Source organism: Adelges cooleyi, unplaced genomic scaffold, assembly GCF_023614345.1.
Source record: "Adelges cooleyi isolate 19-005CV unplaced genomic scaffold, UGA_ACOO_1.1 ACOO_flye_CR_arks_rails_tigmint_CR_PRNA_376, whole genome shotgun sequence".
NCBI lineage: Eukaryota > Metazoa > Arthropoda > Insecta > Hemiptera > Adelgidae > Adelges > Adelges cooleyi.
The window spans coordinates 7,109,440-7,131,217 of NW_026096053.1; the positions used below are offsets into that span (position 1 = coordinate 7,109,440).

Here is a 21,778-nt window from a genome sequence, read left to right on the forward strand (position 1 = left end):
AAATGCAAACAATAAAAAAACACTCAAAACTTATAAATATGACAAACGTACACAATAACAAAATTATCAAAGTAATTGTTTTAATTAAAAACTAGTAATATTTTTATAGAGATAGTTAAGTTATGTAATACAATTTTGATAATCCGACAACAAACTCAATAATGAGCCATGTGTGAAGTGTAACTAAAATGTAATGAAAAAAAACATTGTACATTTTTTTTGGAATAAATTTCGAATAGAATATAAAATCTGTGCAAAATTGTATTGTAATTGTAATGTCACATTTTTGTGAACTTATGTTTTCTTATTCTCAAAAAGCACTTAAAACTTTTTTTGAAGTCATTTATAAAGCAACAATCATATCTATATGAACAATAACAAATTACACCACATATCCAGTATACCCATTTAATGACGAAAAAAAGCCACTGATAGTTAATAAGTCTTCTACGCTATACTTAAAACCACAAGTAACAAACTAGTGCGGACTAAGCCGCAGTCAAACTGTCACACGCAAACCTCTCTAATACTGTCATACGATGAACTTCCGAGTTGTGTTAATGTTGCTATTAAAAATACAAACCAACCCACAAGATAATTTTAGCAATACCCTTGGGAAAACTCTGCTGAAATAAATGGGCTTAATTCAATTAAAACCCCGGTAGAAGATAAAATATGTTTAAAACAATTATACACAGCAATGCCCTCCTGTTTATGAAGTCTATATATTGCAGTATTCAAAACATTTTAAAAATAAAATTCTAATATGTTGTTCAATTGTTTTTAAATAATATTGTTTGCTCATTTCTATAACAAAATATGTTTTTCATAATATCACTACTCTTCAAGTGAAAATGTAAGTATTTAAATATTAGTATGGAAAGATGTAATTTTTGTTTGAGGGTAAGTCGACCTATGTTTTTTGAACCCAAAAAAACTGCGCTCGACAGCCGCCATTAAACACCCGATTCATACTTACGGAATTAGGGTTTATTTTATTTTGGGCGTTAAAGGAAAAAATGGACATTTTTTTATTCCGGTATTATTTGGTTTTCGGTTCATTTCGGGCTTTTACTTTTTTTTTTCTTGCGGTATCGGGTTTAATTCGGGTTTAAGCCCCCCTGCTATTAATGCGAATAGAACTTAAGCTGCCGAAAAACGGCCAGCTCTTCTCGAATCGTCAACTGTTACGTTTGCACAACTCTACTTTTAATATTATTAATTTATTGGTCGATAGTCCGTCGAAATCTCCACTTCGAGATAGACGGACAAGACATAGTAATGTTGTTTTCTCTGTCGATTTACATAGAACGCGCCCGTGTCGTTACCGTAAGAAGAACGGTTTGACCTAAATAAAAAAAATTTTAAAAATGCGAGCCCGTATAAATCGGAATGGCGTAAATAAAAATCATTCATTATTGCCGTTAAGTCAGATTACCAACCGATGGCGTCAAAAAAAAAAAATACCCTAACGCCTATACCTAATAATATTATTAATAAAACAACACTCCGGGGATGGTTTTTTTTTGCCCATACTTTTTCTCTCTCTATTCCCACGGAATTGCCTATATAACCATTTCCTCCCACGCACCCTAGCACGGAGTCGGATTGTATATGTATGTATAAATATATATTTTACCACAGCAGCCGGCTACTGTTCTGCCTGTCCGTCCCGTGGCCGGAGAAGGGTCGTAGCGCGACTGCGTTTTGTTAGCGGGCAAAGGCAAAGTGAGAGAGAGAGAGAGAGAGAGAGAAAGAGAGAGACAGAAACTGACTACTTTCGCATATACACAACACAGCGGCGACTGCGCAAAGGCCTATTCCAGATTTTTGCTTCACCGTATTTTGTGCACTACTCCGGCCGTCGCCAACACTACTACTACAGCCACCCTTCATCGCCTCCCCCTTTTCCCGGGTCAACCGTGTATAATGCTCTTATCGTCGTACGAGCAAACGTTTCTCTCTTCCGTTCGGCCTACTTTTTAATGCGGAAATTATTTTTTTTTTGTTTTACAACACTCTACACGAACCGTCGCACATCCACGTTCGGAGATTACCGGGCGGGGGAGGGGAATGAAAAAATGCCCCCCGCGTTATCATACCGACAATTTCTTTTATTATTATTACTGTTTTTTTTTTTGCCCATTTACATTTGCCGATGCGAGAACGCGTTGTGAGTGAATACACCAACACACACTCAACGTTACATAAGTTATGCGTAACCCTCCCCCCTCCCCCAGTGTAAAGTGCCGAGTAATTAAGCTAAGTGCGTGTATATAAGTCGATTGGGGGGTTGGCGCCCCGCCGTGATTCCAAAGCTCTTCAGCGACGACGTCTCCTCCGTTTCCGGTCGTCCTCGCGTTCCGTCTACCATCAATCAGTCCGGGAGAGGAGAGTTTGACTTAATATCGCCGCCGTACACACAATTCGTCGACTCGACACCTTCATTTCCGACCGATATTGTCCTCTTCTTCGATATATATATATATATATATATATATACAGAGTCGACACGGCTATACAGGTTATATACATATACATGTATACAGGGTATACATATATATTTATCAGGGTTATGTGCTTGATGGGAGGGATATGTCGAAAACGGCTCGAGGGCACGGGGTTAAAAACGTGACAAAATAACTCCGGCAGCCTATACACGGCGATGCCGTCAAACGATGTATATATATATATATATATATGTATATATTAGATATAGACACTTCTCTTTTTTATTTTGTCACACCCTTAACCCTCTTCTTCGTTGTCGTTGCCCTCGAAGTCCCCGCCTTCCTGTAATATCGATGATTAATGGCGCGTCTTTGTCTTAAACGCGGCACAGAGACTGCGGGGCGCGACCAGAATTTTCAAAATTAAACCGGCAGCAAATTTGCAAACGCCCCGCGCTGGCACAAAAAAAAAAATCAAACTTTTAAACCAAACAAAAAAGTCCTAACCGACTCGACGTCTCTGCCCCGCGCTCGGGTGTATAATATTATTTGGGCCGATTGATTTTCTTACAAAATAGAATACATATATATATAAGACACGGGCACAAGGTGTCGTGCGCGCGTGGAGATTTATGGCCGAGGATAATAAAATATAACTATTTTTCGGGCGAGGCAAAAATAAACCGAACAATTATTATTTTGTTCGGGCTTTGCTTTTCGGTGTAATCAAATCGGCTGTCGGACCGTACTGGTGCGTGCGTGGTCCCACGCCGGACCGTTGAAAATCGAGTGAATTGTCCAGCGGTAAACGTAACGAAAAATCAATACAAACCCTCTCAGCCGGTAGTCGCAAATGATTAATTTTTTTTTCGGAAACAACACAAAAATAAAGAGCGAAACCCCCCAAAACCGTGCGTGTTCCGCCCGTCAACAAGCCGTGCGACGTTTTAACCGTTTGGCGTTTATGCGTTTTCGACAAACGAGTACCTGCCTACCCTACGCCTTGTATAAATTATAATATATGTATTTATTTACATTTGACTGCAACCGTCGTCGTGTGTAATGTACTGCACGCAAATCGCATTCGATAGTAAAATACCGTTTGTGCGTGGCAGACCGGTCATCAACCGGCGGCAATTTGTTCTAATCATTATCACATTATATTATTATTGTGTGTTATATCGTGACGTATTTCAAACCAATTGATTCAACATGATTCTTTTAACTCGGAAATTCTTGACTTCACCGATCTCACTTCTGATAGTGAAACAAGTAAATCCGTTTCGCGGCAAAGGTTGCTTGTGACTTATTGAATAGTTTATATATTTTTTTCGATTTCCCTTACTTAATAAAAAGCAACTGGTTTTATTATTGTTTTTTTTTTTTCAAGTACAAAAATACTAGCTTGTTTGTCTCCCACCGAATGGACCAACGGGCGATAAAACTGTCAAAAGAATTCAATGGCCAACTGTGCAACGGGTGGTCGAAGCAAAGGTAATCGCCGCTGCGGGCATTCGGCTTGTGGTGATAATATAATACAACACAACAGCGACATATCCGTGGGAAGTGCCAAAAAGACATAATTACTACAAAACACTTAGCAACATAACAGTTGTTGTTGGCTATTGTCTCGGTTTAATGTGAACAAAATTGACGTCATGTTTATCACGTTAATCTCTAAACTGTATTTTTTTTAAAGACTTCAAAAAACAAGATACGTGTAACCTTTTTCCAGCCCGACCACTCCTTCAAAAAAAAAAAAAAATTGAACAATATGTATGATGTTCGTTTGAACGCTGCGTACAATATTTGTATACTATTATAATGTGGCGGTACCGTAAGTCTACTGTAGGGAACAAAAATAAAAATTTTATTTACAGACAACGCAAATTAAAGTTTGGCCCGAGCAGACAAACCAGACGGACGAAGTACAATTATATAATATATACGAAATTAGGTTAAGTACCTCGCGCGGTAATGGACGCGGTGCGGGGAATCGCGTTACAGGCAGAAGCACATTTTCGTTTTCAATCAGTCTCGAAAGGAGGCCGCCGCTGTGAATTTTGAGGACAAAACTTCTCGTGGGAAACTTCAATTTATATTGTAAAAAGAAATGTATTATACATATATAATATAATGTACTACTTGGAAGGAAAATGACTTTTTTTCCACCGTTGTCGACATCACTGTCGGCGGTGCAAACGCGCGGCATATAATTGAGACCAGTGAATAATAATATTTGCCCCACAACAATCGAGTAGCGCGGGGCATCAGCGGCACCGCCCTCGGCCGCATTGGAAATTCAATCAATTCGATATTTGATTAATACGGGTTTATTTTGCTCCCGAGCAGTTCGGCGTTACCGGGGACAGGGGCGGAGTAAACCTCTCCGGAAACCGATATAAAACACCACAGAAACGGTACCCACCGTAGTATAGTACCTACTACATGTACAACAACAACAACGACAATAATAATAATAATAATAATAACAATAATAACACGGAATACCTTTTCGGTAGACGTTAATGCGCTTTTTGTTCAATATGCATACACCGCGGCGTGTATATCATTAATAAAAGCCTTATATATATATATATATATATATACACACACAGACGAACAACTCGTTTAAATCGACCACTATTGTAGGCGTGCCTTTTTTGTTTTTTTTAGTAAGTTTGGTTTTCGACAAAGTTTTTCATGCTATATGTATAATACCTTATCTAAAAGAGAGTCAATGTTTGACAAAAACAAATTAGATCCTTTAATCGCTTAAATAAAAAAAAAATATCCATCACAGGTTGGGTGGAAAAATCACACAACTTTAAAATATATTAGTTAATTTGAAACAATATCGTGTCATTTTCAACTAAAGCTAGAAAACTTCAACAAATCCTTAGTAAACCAAATGAGTAAACGAAAAAATAAATCGATAATATTCAACTGTTAATTATTATAACTTGTTATTTTGTAAACATATAATAACTTAATAAGCGTTTAGCGTGACGCAAAAAATCTCATGAATTTTCTTGGTCGACCATAGCCTAAAAACATTATCATGTTTAAAAAAACGGTTCTATTCCAATAAAAATAAATGAAAATGTTTTGTTATTTGCCAACAAAACAGAATCAAACCAAAAATTATTAGATCTATTATTATTATTAGTAGTAGTAAACAAACACAATAAAGACAATATCGGTGCGCTCCGAACCCGACGGCTATTACAACGGTAATGGGCGTAAGTCCAAGTTTGTTGGATTTATTTTATGCTGTGTTGAAATTGATGTATTCGTGTATTGTACTCGATGGAGTATTTTCCAAAGTTTCCTGGGGGGCTGCAAAATATTAGGAAACCGTATAATTGCAAAAAACAATATTAACAAATCGATACTTGTATTTTTTTTTATCAAATTTTTCTTTTTATTACTCTTAGATCTACCTTCCACGCCTGTGAATTGGTGGAATTAAATTGGCGGGTTGTGAACTCTCCGAAAAAATGTAAAAAAAACAGAATATCCGGGGTTAGAGTAGGCGCGATTACCTGGAGGACTGCCGTGGTGTTTAAATGCCTATACGGAGCGCCGGCTATGGGCATTATATTATTATGTCCAGAGGGCATAAAAATAAGAGCACAATTTCGAGGCCGAGAGGAATGTGTCTTTTGGCATCTCTATTTCTCTTCGCGCTATACAATATTGGCTCTCGTACATGCTTGAGATTTATCATAAAAAATAAACACCGAGCTGAAAAAAAAAAACGACTTGCTCAAAACGTTGATGTTCTCTTTTATATATATTGAAAATCTTACTTGACGGCCTGCGGGCATCAACTATACCGTATAGAATGCTCGATATAACCGCGTTGACTGTGCGGCAAGTTTTCCCTAAATCTGCATCGTTACTACGGATGTCTTATTATTAAAATGTCAAAGAAACAAATTTATACGGTAGTATATTTTATCCATAATTAAATACCGTTGACAACTGAAGCGGGGATATTTTTTGTAAAATCTTCTTTTTGTCGATTGTATTTACAAGCATTTCATAACGCATTACAAGACAAATACAAATCTTTTTATAATTTTCGCATACCCTTATCTTTAAAAAGCGGCTAAAACAATTTAATGACACCGAGACAGTTCTTTGGGCCAACTACCTGACAATCTTACCAGCCACTAAACCGACTGCCGATTAGTCTAGTTCTAGGAACTAAACGTTTTTAAAAAATCCCCCCTAGATATCCGGGACGACTCCCGAGTGTTTTATATATGAACCAAATATGTTATGGAGGTTTTTTTTCTATTGCATACACACTGGTCGAATCGCAACGTAATCGATTTACAAAAGGCCATTCCGTTGTTTGCCACTTAGCCGCTGGATTAATCGACCGAGCCAGATCGTATCGGACAATGTAATGCGCGTAACCGACACAAGTTGGGCGAGGGAGGGAGATAAATCGTCGTCAAATATTTAACATCCGGCCGAGAGAGTGGCAATAGGCTGTGAGACCTTTGAAATAATAAGGTCTATATATATATAATATATAGGTACCTTAAGTACATGGGACACGGAAGTACAGCTGCGGAACAGGGACAAGCTCGTGTACCCTTTAATTGTGAACCGCTTCTGGGATAGGAGATTGTATTCTATATATATATATAGAATACAATATATATATGTATAGCGGGTGGCAGTAGAGGAAGTAAGTATGAAAGAGAAAGATAGAGAGAGAAGGATTTATCGCAGGTTTATTTTGCACCCGTCGCTTAACCTCCGAGGGCCAATAACGGCTTACCATTTACCATTGGTCCCGCGTAGCCAATCCGAATCAATTACGTGATTTCGTTACACTATAAACCCGTCTATACTACCGCCGCCGTCGTTTTGCGGTTTACAATTCCAAATCCAATCCTATATAATTTTGTCGGGGCTAGTACAATGTACAATGTGTACGGTGTTTGTCTTTATTTTTCTCGGCGAACACACAAAACCGCTGCACGCTCGTGGCCCGGCGATAAAAACCGACCATAGTTTTTTTATTCCCATGATTTTTTTTTTGTTTTTGTTTACCCGCCCGCAATAAAGAAATAACGTGACTTATGATTTCATTTTGTATCCCTCGCGTCGACCTGGTCAGCAGAGCAAACACAACAAATTCGATTGCGCCAAACCGACTGCGGGGCAAAGTATAAAAATAACGAAAAGATATTATATATAATCCGTTGGCTACGGACTGGAGTTCGGCCAAGGGGACTTTCGTTAACCGAGTGTACTTATATATGGGATTTTTTTTTTTATGTTTTCGTTTAACAGAACGAACGTGGCGGTTGCACCTACTCGACCGCCTTAAGGGTACAACCGAGTGGATATTATTATTACGGTGTGCCGGTGCTGAGAGTGAAAGCGAGAATAATAACCAATAACGCAACTTTTTCGTTTAGGTCATTAAAGTAACGCGAACGAATTATATCGATTTAAAAAGTTCTTATCGCGGTAACTCTTCCCCCCCCTCCGTCGAGCACCGCGGAACGAATCGACGAAACTTTTTCGCTTTTTATACACACCACGTTAGGATGTCGGCAAGAAGCGAAGAGAAAATATTTTTTTTTCTTTTACCCTTTTTTTTCACTTGGTTCGTTTTAATTTATTTTATCTTTTTTTAATAGTAGTTTGTTGTTTTTATATTAAAAAAAAAACACTTAACTTTCTTCTTAAATACTTCGGCGACGGACGACTTACGACATAAAGTTTTCTGCTAACGTAAGGTGAACGAAGACGTCGGTTGGTGTATTTATTTTGATGATAGTGTCGCCGGTAGCGCTTTGACGGGCTTGTAATGGAAACGGTGTACATGTGCTAGTGATCTTAATACAGGGTCATCTTATCAGGAAACGACATAAATCATGTCGGCCCGAGGTTTTCCCCGAGAGAGGTCTAGAGGCCAGGCGCATACGCGGTCGGTTGTGTCGAAATTTAAAGATTTCCCCTTCGCTTCCCTCACCTCGTGCGTACCTATCCATTCTCGGGCCGGACCGATGTGTCTTTTGGTTAAACCGCATTACATACATGTGTGTCTAATTTCTCGGTTGACAGAAATCATTTAGCGATTGCGATGCGCGTACACCACAAGTACACTGAGCCCAGTAACACTACTGTACAACCGTCTGGAGACCGGCCAAGTGCGGCACAGCAGCAGCCGTACAACATAATCGATAGAGCACACGTCTATTCCTCCTTAAACGTCCGAACAACAATAAGTTCACTGCAAACGCCGACCAAGGCGAACGTTGTACCGAAATACCGTTATATTATTGTTAATTGAACGACCGCGTTTGTTTTTGAGAACAGTTTAAATCTATGGCCGATTTTGTAGCGTGAAAAAAAACAAAATTAACACGTCATATTATTGTACCAATTTGAACATCCTATTTGTGTAATAAACTTAACGGTATTCTGGTGTAAATTGGCTTGAAGTCGGTCGGTCAATTAAGATAGGTCTGTAGAGGCGTCCACTAAGCCGGATAACAACCAAGAGAGGATGAAGAACCCACTTGGCGCAGTTCACCTGCGATCAGTAAAAGTGTTTAACCAAGGACCAGACTATTAAGAGGGTGGTCTTTTGCCGGGAACACAAAATGTTTACAATAAAAAGAAAGGGTTTTCGATTAAAAGGACTTGATAGGATCAAATGCCCCTACCGCGGGCAAAATAAACAAATGCTGCAGCTGCTTTTGTATAATATCAAAGAATAACACGAAGGTGTTACTTAAGTAAGCGTCTGGGTATTTATAATAATTCGTTGCCGACTCGATCAATATGTTAATTTAGTTTGTACGCTTGCATGTTTTAACGTTGGCTTATAAACGTAACTGACACAAGTATTTTCAGGTGCGGAGTCGATATCAGGGATATCAGACTAAATAAATTATTTTTGTAGTACAAACGGTTCTTAATTAATTTCTAACGTTTGCCTTAATTATAAAAAAAACGTAAGAAAAAAAATTGCGAGTTTCATCGTCTTACAGACCAACGATAAATTATCGAGAAAGCTTACTGCGCCCTAATCGTGGTTCAAATAAATAAGGTAAAGTGTACCATAAAAGTTTTTATATATGGGAATGGAAATGTATTCACTTGAATGAATCGTGTAAAATTTAACCCGTACATCCTACTGTCTTCTACATGTGCTTGACGCCTTAAACCGATCTCTCACCGACCAGAGATTTCAACAGATGATATGCGTATTCTTAAGTTGTATTCGTAGCCTATTCGTTGTATAGGTAGAATATAACTTAATGCGACGTTATCGATGGCATTAGCGTACGTTTAAGTTTAACGAGTAAGAGCAGTTTATTAAGTATTAATTTTACAAGATAGAAGTTTAAAATATTATATTATATATTCAAAAAAAAAATAACCCAACCATAAAAATTTGAATCCATTATTTCCAAGAATTATACATTTCCTGGTCATTTTTTTTTTTTTTATACAGAACTTTGTTTCTATAAAGAATATACTAATCGAATCTTTGCACATTTCTATCAGTATAATACATATTAAATAGGTCGTAGTGTTTTAGTATAGTTTGGGTCATGCACAATTTTGGACGAACGGACACCTAGATCGTTGATGATCTAGATGTACTTCTCGAAATCCACTCTTCCTTAAACAGTTAAACCACCATCATGCGTCCCACTGTGCCAACTGCGTTCCGATTTGTTAGGTTTCGATGTTGTCGGAGGAAACCGAAAGTAGACGTTATATAATATATTTAATAGAGACAATAGCTGTTTACATTGTCTACAGTTCTTCTGCGTTTACGCGTTTTAACGCTCAGAGAACTAACGGCGCAGCGCGCTTTTAAACAGCAACGCTGCCGACAAACTGTTGAATAAATATTTGTTTTATATCAACCGAAAAATTATACCCGACCCGCTGGTATTTGTTTGCTCTTATATTATAATAATCGTGTTTGCCGACGGCGGATGGCGCGGCACTTGTGCCTTTTTACACCTTTACTTTCGGTCCAACGAACCGCCTTTGCATAATAGTTTAACAATATTATCGCGACTTTTTTCACAGACTTGCATACTTCTTATTATTATTGCACTAAACGACGTTTGTTGAGTTCGTACAAGGTTTGACAATCGAAATTAGCGACCGTGTTACAATTTTCATCATTAATTGGCGTTTTTTTCCAATGTTTGCTATACAATGAGGTATTTTAATGAAAAATCACTGAAATCGGATGGAAAACGCTAAAGGGCTTAAATTCGGAATACAAACATAACAAAACGTTTTATAAAAACCAATGAATTATAAGTTATAACATAATAACAGTATACTAAATTACTACCGACTTGGCGAGTATAATAAACGTGTGCTTACCTGGCAAGTCTGGCACGTCCTGGAAGAGTAATTTTGGCCGCAGTCGTACCTGGCCAACACCTCGTTAAACTGGCACGACATGGCGGCCGCCATGCTGTCCATGTGGAACGCTTCGTCCACCTCGGCGGCGCACGACGCGGAGTCGTTGTACGGCCTTTGCACGACCGACTCGACCGTGTGGTGGCAACAGTGTCGGAGCCGGTACCGGGACAGGCGGCCGGGTCGACGGTACGCGTCCAAGTCGTCCGGGCACATTTCCGCCACGGACGTTCGGTGCGCGTATTCAAGGCACTGAAGATTACTATCCTTAACATTAGTATTAACATTATTATTAATATCGGAACTTTCCGGGCACGGAGCCGGGCAACGCGGCGGTCCTGGACCCTCGCTGATCTGTCCGGTACACGCGGCCGCCCGGATCGACACCTGCACCTGTTCGCAATCCCCCCCGTCGGCACCGCTGACGTCGTACTTGGACATGGCGCCGGACACGATTGTCGTTGTCGTTGTTGGTGGCGGCGGCGGCGGCGGTCGCGGTCGCGGTGCCGAGGGTGATGGTGGCGTGACGGCGTCCGTGGCGGCTGCAGCCGTGGCTGCTGAGATTCTGGCGGCGACAGTGGCGGCGGCGACGCCTGCAGTGGCGGCGGCTGGTTTCGCTGATGTGGCAGCGACTGCGGTCATGACCAACACTGCAAGCACCACCTTGCACCGGATGACACAAACGGAACCGCCGCCGGTGCTGGCACCGCGCATTGTACCGCCGGGACCGGCGCCACCACTCTATCACAACCGATCCGGCCGTTTCGCCGAGGGATCTGCATTTTTGCTTCTGGTACCTGCGAACAACCAGTATACATAATATTAAACACGAGACAATTGTTTTGCACGTCTTCCGTTCCCCATCGTTATCTCAAAATGTTCTAAGATGTCCCTCGTGTGCTTTAAAAATCCACCAACGTTTGTAAGGATTCTCGTAGTAAGGAATTATGTACATGGTCAAGTATCTAGAAAATGACAAAAGGATATGGACTGTCTGAAGTACATTAAAGTCGGAATCAAACGATTGTGCGGTCGGTGACTCCGCCCACTAGACCTCGTCTAACGGTGAGAACTTGAGTTTACAGGAAATTCACATCTAAACAGTATCAAATATCATTACCGAGAACGTTGGGGGTATGGTAAAGTAGTTTTCAAATAAAAATTGTTTAACGATATAAAGAAACCTGTCCATGACGGAATCGTACGGGACCGCAAGGAAATTCTACATTAAGTAGTTTTCCGCCTTGCTCAGTATAGTAGGTACACATGCAAGCGAGACCATTCTGGCACATACACTTTTCCGGTATATTAAGAATCCGACAGTTTCATTTTACCAACCTAACCGAATCCCATACATCTTAACTCTCACGTCCGGATTAAATCGGCCGAAGATCAATAAAAGTGATATTCTTTAGAAACCTTATTATTTGAAAGAAAGTGATAAAGACAAATAGGTTTATTGACTCAATAAAATTGTCAAGACTCAAGCATTAAGTCGTCGGACTCATCGAGTGCACTATAGTAATCTCAATAACGATAATAATAAAAGTACAGTGAAAGTAGTATTCGTCAAGTTACGTTACACAAGTTTTAAAAAAATACGGGGGAAAAAATGTAATCTCTACGTTAAAAAAACGTTGTATTTCCGTTAGGAGTTTGCTGTCATTCCGAGCGAAACAAGTTTATTTGAAACAATATTTTATTTACACAAAGGTTTTATGTAAATAATACACAGCTGTCCAAATGACACTAGTAAACTCTCGTGATATTTGCACTTTTGAATAATAAGTTTGTTCGTACGAATCTTGCGCTGTAGTATATAATAAGAACAAAATAGTAGTTTTTTTCTTACGGCCAAAAAAACTCTGAAAACGTTTTGTAATGTAGTATTAGCATAATGTGTTAAACGACAAAAGAGTGTACTAAAAAATTCAAACAAGCATAAGCTTTTGTTGTAAATAAACAATATTGCGTTGAGGCGGAGATGAAAGAAGCAGCAATTTGTTTTAGTAGTTAATTATTTCTAAAAATGTACAACAAATATACTGTGGAACTTGCAGATACAGTGCGGTTTTGCACGGTAGTTGCTTCCGACAATTCGATACTGTATCAATACTGGCAATTTATATTGTATAACAGCTATTTAACCTCGAAAATGGTTAAAAGCAGACGTTAGTATATGATGTGAAACATTATCCGAATTCAAAGGAAACACAAAAATAAACACAAGGCGTCTGTGAGCATTTGCGTTTGACTGCTTTATAGCCACTTGCAGTCCGTTTAAGCGGTCAAACAAATTACATAAAAAAATACACACACAGAAAAAGGAGCCGCCGAAACCTTTTAGTGAGTGTACGTGCAATGTAAGCAATATTAATGCCGTTTAGGAGCTGAATTAAAACAAACACTTCTCTCTCCCAGATTTACTCAGTTGTTCCGTACGTTTACATAATGAACAATATACTTAGGTACTTTTACCAATAAATATATACAAAGATAATTTTCCCACTAAAGCGACCATCAAATATCGACCATTTATACCTCACCCGCTCTCTCATAAATAATTACATATTTATCAAATGGTATAAATTATAAACTATCACGATAATACGAGTATATGTTCGGTAATTCCTGATATACAAAACAAATCATTGCTGATCCATTTCTAATAACATAAATAGTTATTAAGAATATCGACCATTAACAAACTAAAACTGGTCGGTTACGTTGTAGGTTTAATGATCCGAGAAAAATTCTCAAAAAAACTTTAAATTAAAAGTATATTAGTTTTACATCCGGAATTGATATTCCTCATCGCCGCTTATACTTGCTTTTGCACACTCAGCTGTTTGCTTCCCATTACCGACTCCTGAGGGCTAGGTCTTCAGAGTATTTAAAAAAAAGAGGGGGGGAGGGAAATATACATACTAACGAGAACGTTTAAAATAATACACTATTCAGTGCGTTAAAAAAATATATACATCATTTTTGCCAAGACCGTTTCGGGGCTATTGTTCGCATGACAATCGCGGTGTTTGGACCGACTAAAAACGCGCGTCCGTTGTTCGTTTGTTACTTGATATATTATTATTATCAATCTCTATATATATATATAACGTTATATATTATTTGTTTAGCCAAAAAGGGTCGCCCGGCCGGCGAACACGACCAAGGCGGAACGTTTATGATTTCGGTGACGCGCACAAAACCTGCGTGGCCGCCGTCGGCTTACGCCTATCAAGGGTTACTCGCACTTTATCCCGTCTAAAGATGGAAATGGTGAAAAAAAAAACGGAGAAAACCGCCAGCCCTCGCCGCCGACAGGTTCCGATTGCCATCTAGGGTTGTTTTCGGCAAAGCTATTTGCGTGGGTCGTTTGGCCGATACAATATAACGTTGTAACGGCGGCGGCCACTAAAAACGGTTTACATTATACCGGAAACTAGGTCAAGTCTTCGTGCAGCCTGCATCCCGGTGGCGTTTCGTCCACGACCGGTCGGGTCGTCTCCCATAAAAACCGAACATCTAAATATATAATCCGCACGCAGTATTTTCCTGGTAAATAATCACAAAAAAAAAAAAAAAACAATTATGTAATACTAGCCACACGGTGAAAAAAAACCGCCAAATAAATTACACGATTCAAAAATATAATGCCGTCGTTTGTTTTACCATCTGTCGTGGATTTTCGTTTTTCGTTAGGTATACTGCTTTAGTATTTTGGCCCACGGCTTTCGCCTACCTCGGTCCACTTTAAAAATGTTCAATTCTTTTAGACTTTTCGAAATGTATATAAAAAAAAAAAAGAATAAATGGAGAGAATGAGAAAAAAAAATACCGAACGGAATCGACGGCGCTATTGTGAAAAACGTGCAATCTACGCTATCCGAGGTGCTCGTTCGTCAAGAGTACTACTACAATATAGGTAAGTATCGCTTTATCGGCTGATCAGTTTGAGAGCATGACGATGGTGAATCCCTTCCCTCCGTCTTTCCTTTTTGAGCAGTTCGTCTTGTAATAACGGGCAATCCTAGTAATAAAAATCGATCTTACACGGATACCGACTCGCGATAATATGCAAAAGAATTTATAATAATACTACACTGCATTGGCCTAGCCGGCTATATAGTATTTCAACATTGTCCTTAAGCCGCTAATCCTTCAGAAACGTATTAATGAATTTCCCCCCCCCCCCCCCGCCGCTCCATGTTCATATTTAATGCATATTATGCTAATACTACAGCCTCGGTCGGTGAAAAGTATAGATATGATACAGGATTCTAAATCGACAGTGGAAACATGATAATCCGGTCATGTAATAATATAGATCGACCAAAATATAATCGATGAACTCTCACGAATCTAGTTAACTGATATTATACAACACTGATTAGTTAGGCGTTAAAACAGATCTAGTGGTGCCAACACAGTAATTCGATTAATGGTTTGATTTTACATAAAATTAAATTAGTATTTTGAATATTGAATTTAAAAAAACATTTCGGTTAATCTGAAATTGTTGAAAATGAAAATATTTACTGTGCTACTAGTTTTTAATTTCGATGAGTTTATACAAATTATGTAGTTGTAAGAGAAGACTTCAGTCTTATTTTTATACTTTCAGCAAATTTATGAAAATCCAAGTGAAAACCAGTTTGAGGTACTTACCAAAATTCGAATATAAAGTAAATATATTTATTAAAAAAATACAACGTCGAAAAATCGACGTCGGGTCGTTATGATTTTTTAAAGTATTTCCAAATTTGTATACTTTTATATTAATATTATGCGAGGTAAAAAAAACGAAGTGGATAATAAAAAATGATACTTCTAAAGATTTAGGTCGACAGTGGTGTTGTAGCTCGAGAACTAATGGACTGATTTCTATAGCATCACGCACCGCGTGGGCCACAATAGAGGCGCGCAACGCTCTAGTGAGTGCAACTAAAGTTTACTTTGCCGTTAGATGATTGACTTTACGAAATGTCAAACTGTCAATTTATTACCGTCATTTTAAACCTTGTAGAGCGCTTTGTAAGCGGTGGATAATATAGATCGTCTGAGCAACTCGACATTCTCTCTTGCCATTTACATCCAAATTAGTAACAACGTTTTAAAATCATAGCAAGTGCCTGTTGTCCGTACACATATTATATAATATTTTTATCATCTTAATCGGTGCGCTGACGATATTAAATTTTGAACTTTTCATTATATTTGCGGTTTGGTTTTTTTTTTTTTTAATAATAAAACGCGATGGGACTTTTCTCAGAATTAAAGACTCTCGAAATAACGGTAAGGGCCAGCACGGATTTGTGAAATGTTACTACCGTTCTCCAATTGGTAGTAAAAGATTGTTGCGGGTATTTTTTTTTTATATTTTCTGTTACAAGAAGAAAAAGCTACGAAAAAAAAAAATAAAGCTGCGTTATCGATCTTCATTTTTTTTTTTTTAACTAAAAACACAATTTATTTGAAGTGACGACCGTGAGAGCGTATGGTATCGACGGCAGCTTTAGTTGAACAAATAAAACAAAGTTAAGCACTTACCCCGTCCGTTAGATCCGAGCTCGTGCGAAGATAGTGTATGAATTAATTTAAGCCCATCGTTTATGCGATTCACGTGTTTTCGCTGTACAATGATCTGACAGATCGGTTGTACGGAATTCGAGGCGGCGGAGTACATTAAAATATTTGTATAACCGAATATTTGTTGTACGCCGCCAACCCTAAACGCTAATAAGGTTGTCGTGTAGCCGGCCGGCACGCGTTTATACCACCGTTCGACCAACGAGTGCCGTTAACGGGTAGCTTCGTTTCAATTGACACACAGTTGTACATAGTGCAACAATAATAATAATCATATACAAAATAACGCCACGGCGCGACTGTGGCAAAATAATATTCGTCACGAAAATAATTATTTTCACAGCCGATCAACGTCAATTTCCTCTTTACATACATAATTAGTTTCGCCGGTGCAATTGAGTGTCCTGCTAGTCCGGGTAGTTAATTGGTCAAATAAATCCTACACCACTCGCTCCAATACTTTATCCACGCGTCCACGCCGAAATTAATGAACGATGCCGTACGTCGGGATGCCCCCTGACCGTTGCGGACAAATTTATTACATGATTTCAACGTCTGCTACGCAGATAACTCGAACCGCGTCGGACTCTTTCAAATGACCCAATAGAAGTCGGCTGCGACCAAAGGGTTAGCTTTTGCTGCTCTAGAGTATTGACGGATATACTCGACGACATACGTGATGAGAGAGAATGCGGTGTAACGAACCGGAACGAGTCGCATTGTCGTCGGGTAGGAAAGAGGAGACGGCCGCATAAAGTCCGAGGACAGACGGGAAATAGTAAAGTTTGAAACCGTTTTCGGGATAGACGCGGGTCGGCGGCGATGGCGTGGACAAAGTGTAATCATACAACTGTAACCGTCTCTCCTATCGATTCCCTCCCGCCCTGTCCGGTCTTCAAAGCCTCAAGTCCAGTGTTCACGTAACAGCAGCAGCCGGCGGCCGTTACGTAAGAACACGGTAGACAATAAAACGTTTTTACGAACGCAACCGGAATACTAGCGATGGTTTCCCAGAGATCTATAATATCGTCGTCACGGTAATATTGCCGTTGATGGTTCAGAATGATTTTTCTGCGGCTAACCCCGTCGACGTACGGCAACGATAAGTATACTAGGTAGGTACACGAAGAAACTTAAACGGTCGAAAATTTATTGTGTTTCGACGGAAACGCTTTGGTTCATCAAATCAAATCGGTTATTTTAGTCGGAGAAAAACACAACTATTTTTCTTTTTCGACCGCGACTAACCGTTAACGATGAGAGGGGTTTTACATAGATCATAATTCTGAATTCGTATTCAGTACCTGAAACCCACGCCGCGTCCGTTCTGGACACTATACTCAAGTTCGAGGATCCGGGTCTAGCAAATCTCTCGGAATTCCGAATTTTTAACGGGGGAACATATTGGGTTGCACAAAAAGAAATCTATACTTATCGGACCGATCGCAGATTATGCGGGCTGCACGGCTATTCTATAAACTTTATAGTCAGACTTTTGGTGTCGTACTCCTATCGGTTGTTCGCTTTTGGTATCTCTAGCTTCTATCGTATAATATATTAACAGTATATTTTTAATCATTTACTTGACGGACGCGCCGGTGGTAGTGTTGGTGGTGGTGGTAGTGGTGTCAGTGGTGTTGCAACAGTACGATGGAGTGCCGGTTTTGAGGACGATGCGAAGAGAGTGATGCTGCGTTGTAGTGTCGTGTCGACGCCAGAGATCATGTCGCGTCGCCGGGCTGGTGACCCGCACAATCGACCATAACAACAAGCCCACGACGACGGCGGTCCGCTGGCCGCACGCGACGATGCCGTACCACGGTGCGGGTTGCTACGCGGCGTCCCATAATATCAGTGCGGATGGTGGCGTATCGCGGCCGACCACCGTGTCGTCGCCGCCGCAGTACTTGCCGCCGGAACAGACGCCGTCGCAGCCGTCATCCCGACGGCGTGGCTGTCCACGACGGAACCGATTGCGAACTCGACAAGCGCGAAACGAACGACGATTTTTATATCTCGTCGAACGGAACCAAAAAAAAAAATCGACTATTTTATGTAATTAAAAATGTATTTTTTTTCAATAACCGCGCGGCACTGCGGCAAAATCTATAGGCACACACACTGCCGACACTGTCGTACTGCACTCTTGTAGACACGCGCGATCACATAAACACAATGACATTCGCACACGCAAAACCTATGGGGGCGCGACCGTTTGCGAGACTGCTCTCCGTGTGCGGCGGCCGAGGTCCGGGTGATCGCACCTAGTGGCGGCGCGAGAGGGCGCCGGCAGTGGCCATCTTTTGCCGCCACCGCCGCCGCCGCCGCCCGATCGATAGGACGCGCGCGTGAAGCTCCGCAGCTTCCCCCTAAAATCCCCCGGCCGTACCCCATCTCGGTCCGCGACCCCCTCGTTCATGGCACCCCCCCTGGTCGCACACGCCCGTGGTTTTTATTTATACTGCCGGCACGTCAGTTACGGGGGGACGCGACCGGCGGTGAGGTTGCGTTGATAGTAGGAGTGACTGGGTTGTAAAACGGTATAGAAGAGGAGGAGAAGGTACGCTGTACGTACGGGACCGCACAGTATTTTATCGGCCGACAGCGAAAAAGGAGCGGCTGGAGTGGTGGGATGGGTGTAGGACGCGCAAAAAAAAAATCTCTAATAGATAATGTGTTCACTTTCTTCTGTCTCTCTCCCTCCCTTCTTTGACCGCAAGTCCGCCACCGTACGGCCCCTACAATCGCGATGATCTAGATAACCATCCAGAAATATCCGAATACATAATATATTTTGTATGCTACGATCTGACCACATAGTTTGGACGGTTCACGTGTACACGCGCGTTTTCCGCACGACTAATTCGAACGTTTTCTTTAGAAACGGCTTTTCGCAGAACAGAGTAAAGTTCCAAAAACGGACGATTTCGTCCTAAACGAAACCTCGGTGGTTTATTATTATTAATATTTATTTATTATTTTTTTGCATCGCTCGGAGATAATATAATATTACGTTCTTCCTGAAATACTCGAGGAAAATCCGAAATATTCCAATGCGCTACGGATAAAAGTTTAAATTTACTCGGAAGAAAACTTCCAAGTGTGTTTTATACACTTTTTAAGCAGAGACGCCGCCGCCGCGCGGTACGTGAGCGTAACGGCCTATCCACAGAAATAGCACATGGCCTCTCCATTAGTCTTCTTTTGGAATCTGCGCTGCAGGTGGTATTAGCACTGTCGACTTGTGGGTTCTTATTCAAATCATTTCCTAGCGTGCCACAATTTGATTGATTTTCAACGAACGAGAGATCCACCAAATGTCGTAAGCCCGTGGAGCGGAGAAGCGGAATATACAATAGCCTGCAATTTGAAATTTTTAATACTACTCAACAGTGATGTGCTCGTCTTTAACTTGTTTCGGTCCAAATAAAATCTGATACAGTTAACGGTTCCTCGAAGTCGGACCGATCGTTGCTTACCGTTTTGTACCACATAAAGTTTAACCCTTGAATGCTTAATTTTAATTTTAATTTTATAATATACAATTTTTTCTTGTATAGAATGAATTATCAGGAATTTGGGAAAACAAGTATAAATCTAAAATAAAATACGTTTAAACGCAACTTCAATTATATTTATTTTTTCTAACAAAATACAATTATTTAAAAAACTTTTGCTTTTTTGCTACATTGGGCACTGAAGGGTTGAGCCTATCTGACTGTATTTTTACAATCATAGTTATATTGTCAATCCTAAAGACAATACTATTTGCAATTTGACCGTGGCAACGAACTTGAAACGAAATTTGTATTTTTTTTTGCTAACGTTAAATGCGCGCTATGGAAAGTATTATAATATAATATAATTTATACACTTTGCTCGGCGTCTATATTTATTGCCTACAGTTGAACGACGCGGTTTTTTCGGAAACTGACGGTTAATACTTCAACGCAAGAGTTAATACCCTTAAGCCTGAGAAAATATTAGCTTAACATTTATTACAATTTACAATAATTCACCTCGTCGACAAAAATCAATATTGACGCGCACGCACACATAATATATTATTATATGTATATCGTCCTTAATCGTTGGCGTCTGCGACGTTTACTCTAAATACGCGTCATCTTTATAGTGCATGCACCTTGCTATTTGCTCAACCTTGGATGTAATAATAATATTTGCATGTCCCATTTTTATCGTTCGTCAATATTTGTGCGCCGCCTTAAAATAACCACGTGTGTTCTGCCACGAATGAATGAACCGATTCGAAATGATTATATCGGTGCGCCATAAAGTTGACTAATAAGCCAATAAAAAGTCGTGTTTTTGATCAATCGGTTTTCGGACAATGACACTATTGTTGAGCAGTGTGGTTGTGTCGTTTCGTCTGAAACGTGTATAGTTTAGTTTATGTTTGTTATCTTTTTTTTGTCCATTTATCCAGTCGGGTCGAGTAATTGAAAACGAACGAAACAAATGTTTGTTTTTATATTTTGCATTTAATGTATGGCCATGTCTAACCGTGTTAAATGTTTGGACAAGTTAAATTAAGTACTGTATAATATATTATTAAATTCTCAGTTACAAGAGTAATCGTTTAAATGCATATTCGTTTATAAGAAATTAGGCGGCGAGCACAACAATGGCCTAACCCAGAAAAACTAAAAAGTAATATAATTTTAAAGTTTTTTTATACACTGTACTCGGTGCAATAAATATTTTCCAAAGTGCTGTCAACTAGTAAAAAAACCCAGTGTTGCATTTAAGTATTTTTAATTCTAAAAAAAATGATAGTATTATCTCCATTTTTTAATTTGTTTGGGTTAGGCCGTTGTTGCACTTTGAACAGCATGATTAAAAATAGGCAATGCGATAGAGTTTTGTCCACAGACTTAAAAAAAAACTATGTAATAGTGCTGAGTTGTCAATCTTGGGTTACTTTGTGCGCTTTTATTGGCCGTCACTATTTCTAAATACTTTCCTAACTCTGGTTAATTAACTCAGAGCGCTTCTTATCGGTCCTACCTACCGAACCAGCTAAGTGCTTGATTAGGTATTATTCCGAATTCCGATTATGTTACAGAGGCAAAAATAGAATACATTTTCTGTGGGTGAGTCGCAGTTTCAACTTCACGCCACTGATTCTCGTTAAAGTCATTCGAATTCAACAATTAGAACAAAATTATGCGTACATTAACACTAAATATTACCAGTATTATATTATGTAGGTCGGTGTTTGTAAACAAATTAATCAATTATCTACTATAAAATTACATTAAGAACAAGCAATTGTAGCACCGTTATAA

General features: G+C 39.6%; 1 protein-coding gene across 1 annotated transcript in view; it reads right to left on the reverse strand.

The window, feature by feature from the left end:
• The window catches only part of LOC126840851 (NALCN channel auxiliary factor 2), a 44,193-nt gene extending 25,512 nt beyond the window's left edge, over positions 1–18,681 (reverse strand). The window contains exons 1-2 of the mRNA XM_050576829.1: positions 18,053–18,681; positions 10,842–11,677 (exon numbers count right to left, since the gene is read on the reverse strand). Of these exons, the coding sequence (XP_050432786.1) occupies positions 10,842–11,594 (753 nt within the window). The 5' untranslated portion in view covers positions 11,595–11,677; positions 18,053–18,681. The remainder of the gene's footprint in view (positions 1–10,841; positions 11,678–18,052) is intronic.
• Between the last annotated feature and the right edge of the window lie 3,097 nt (positions 18,682–21,778).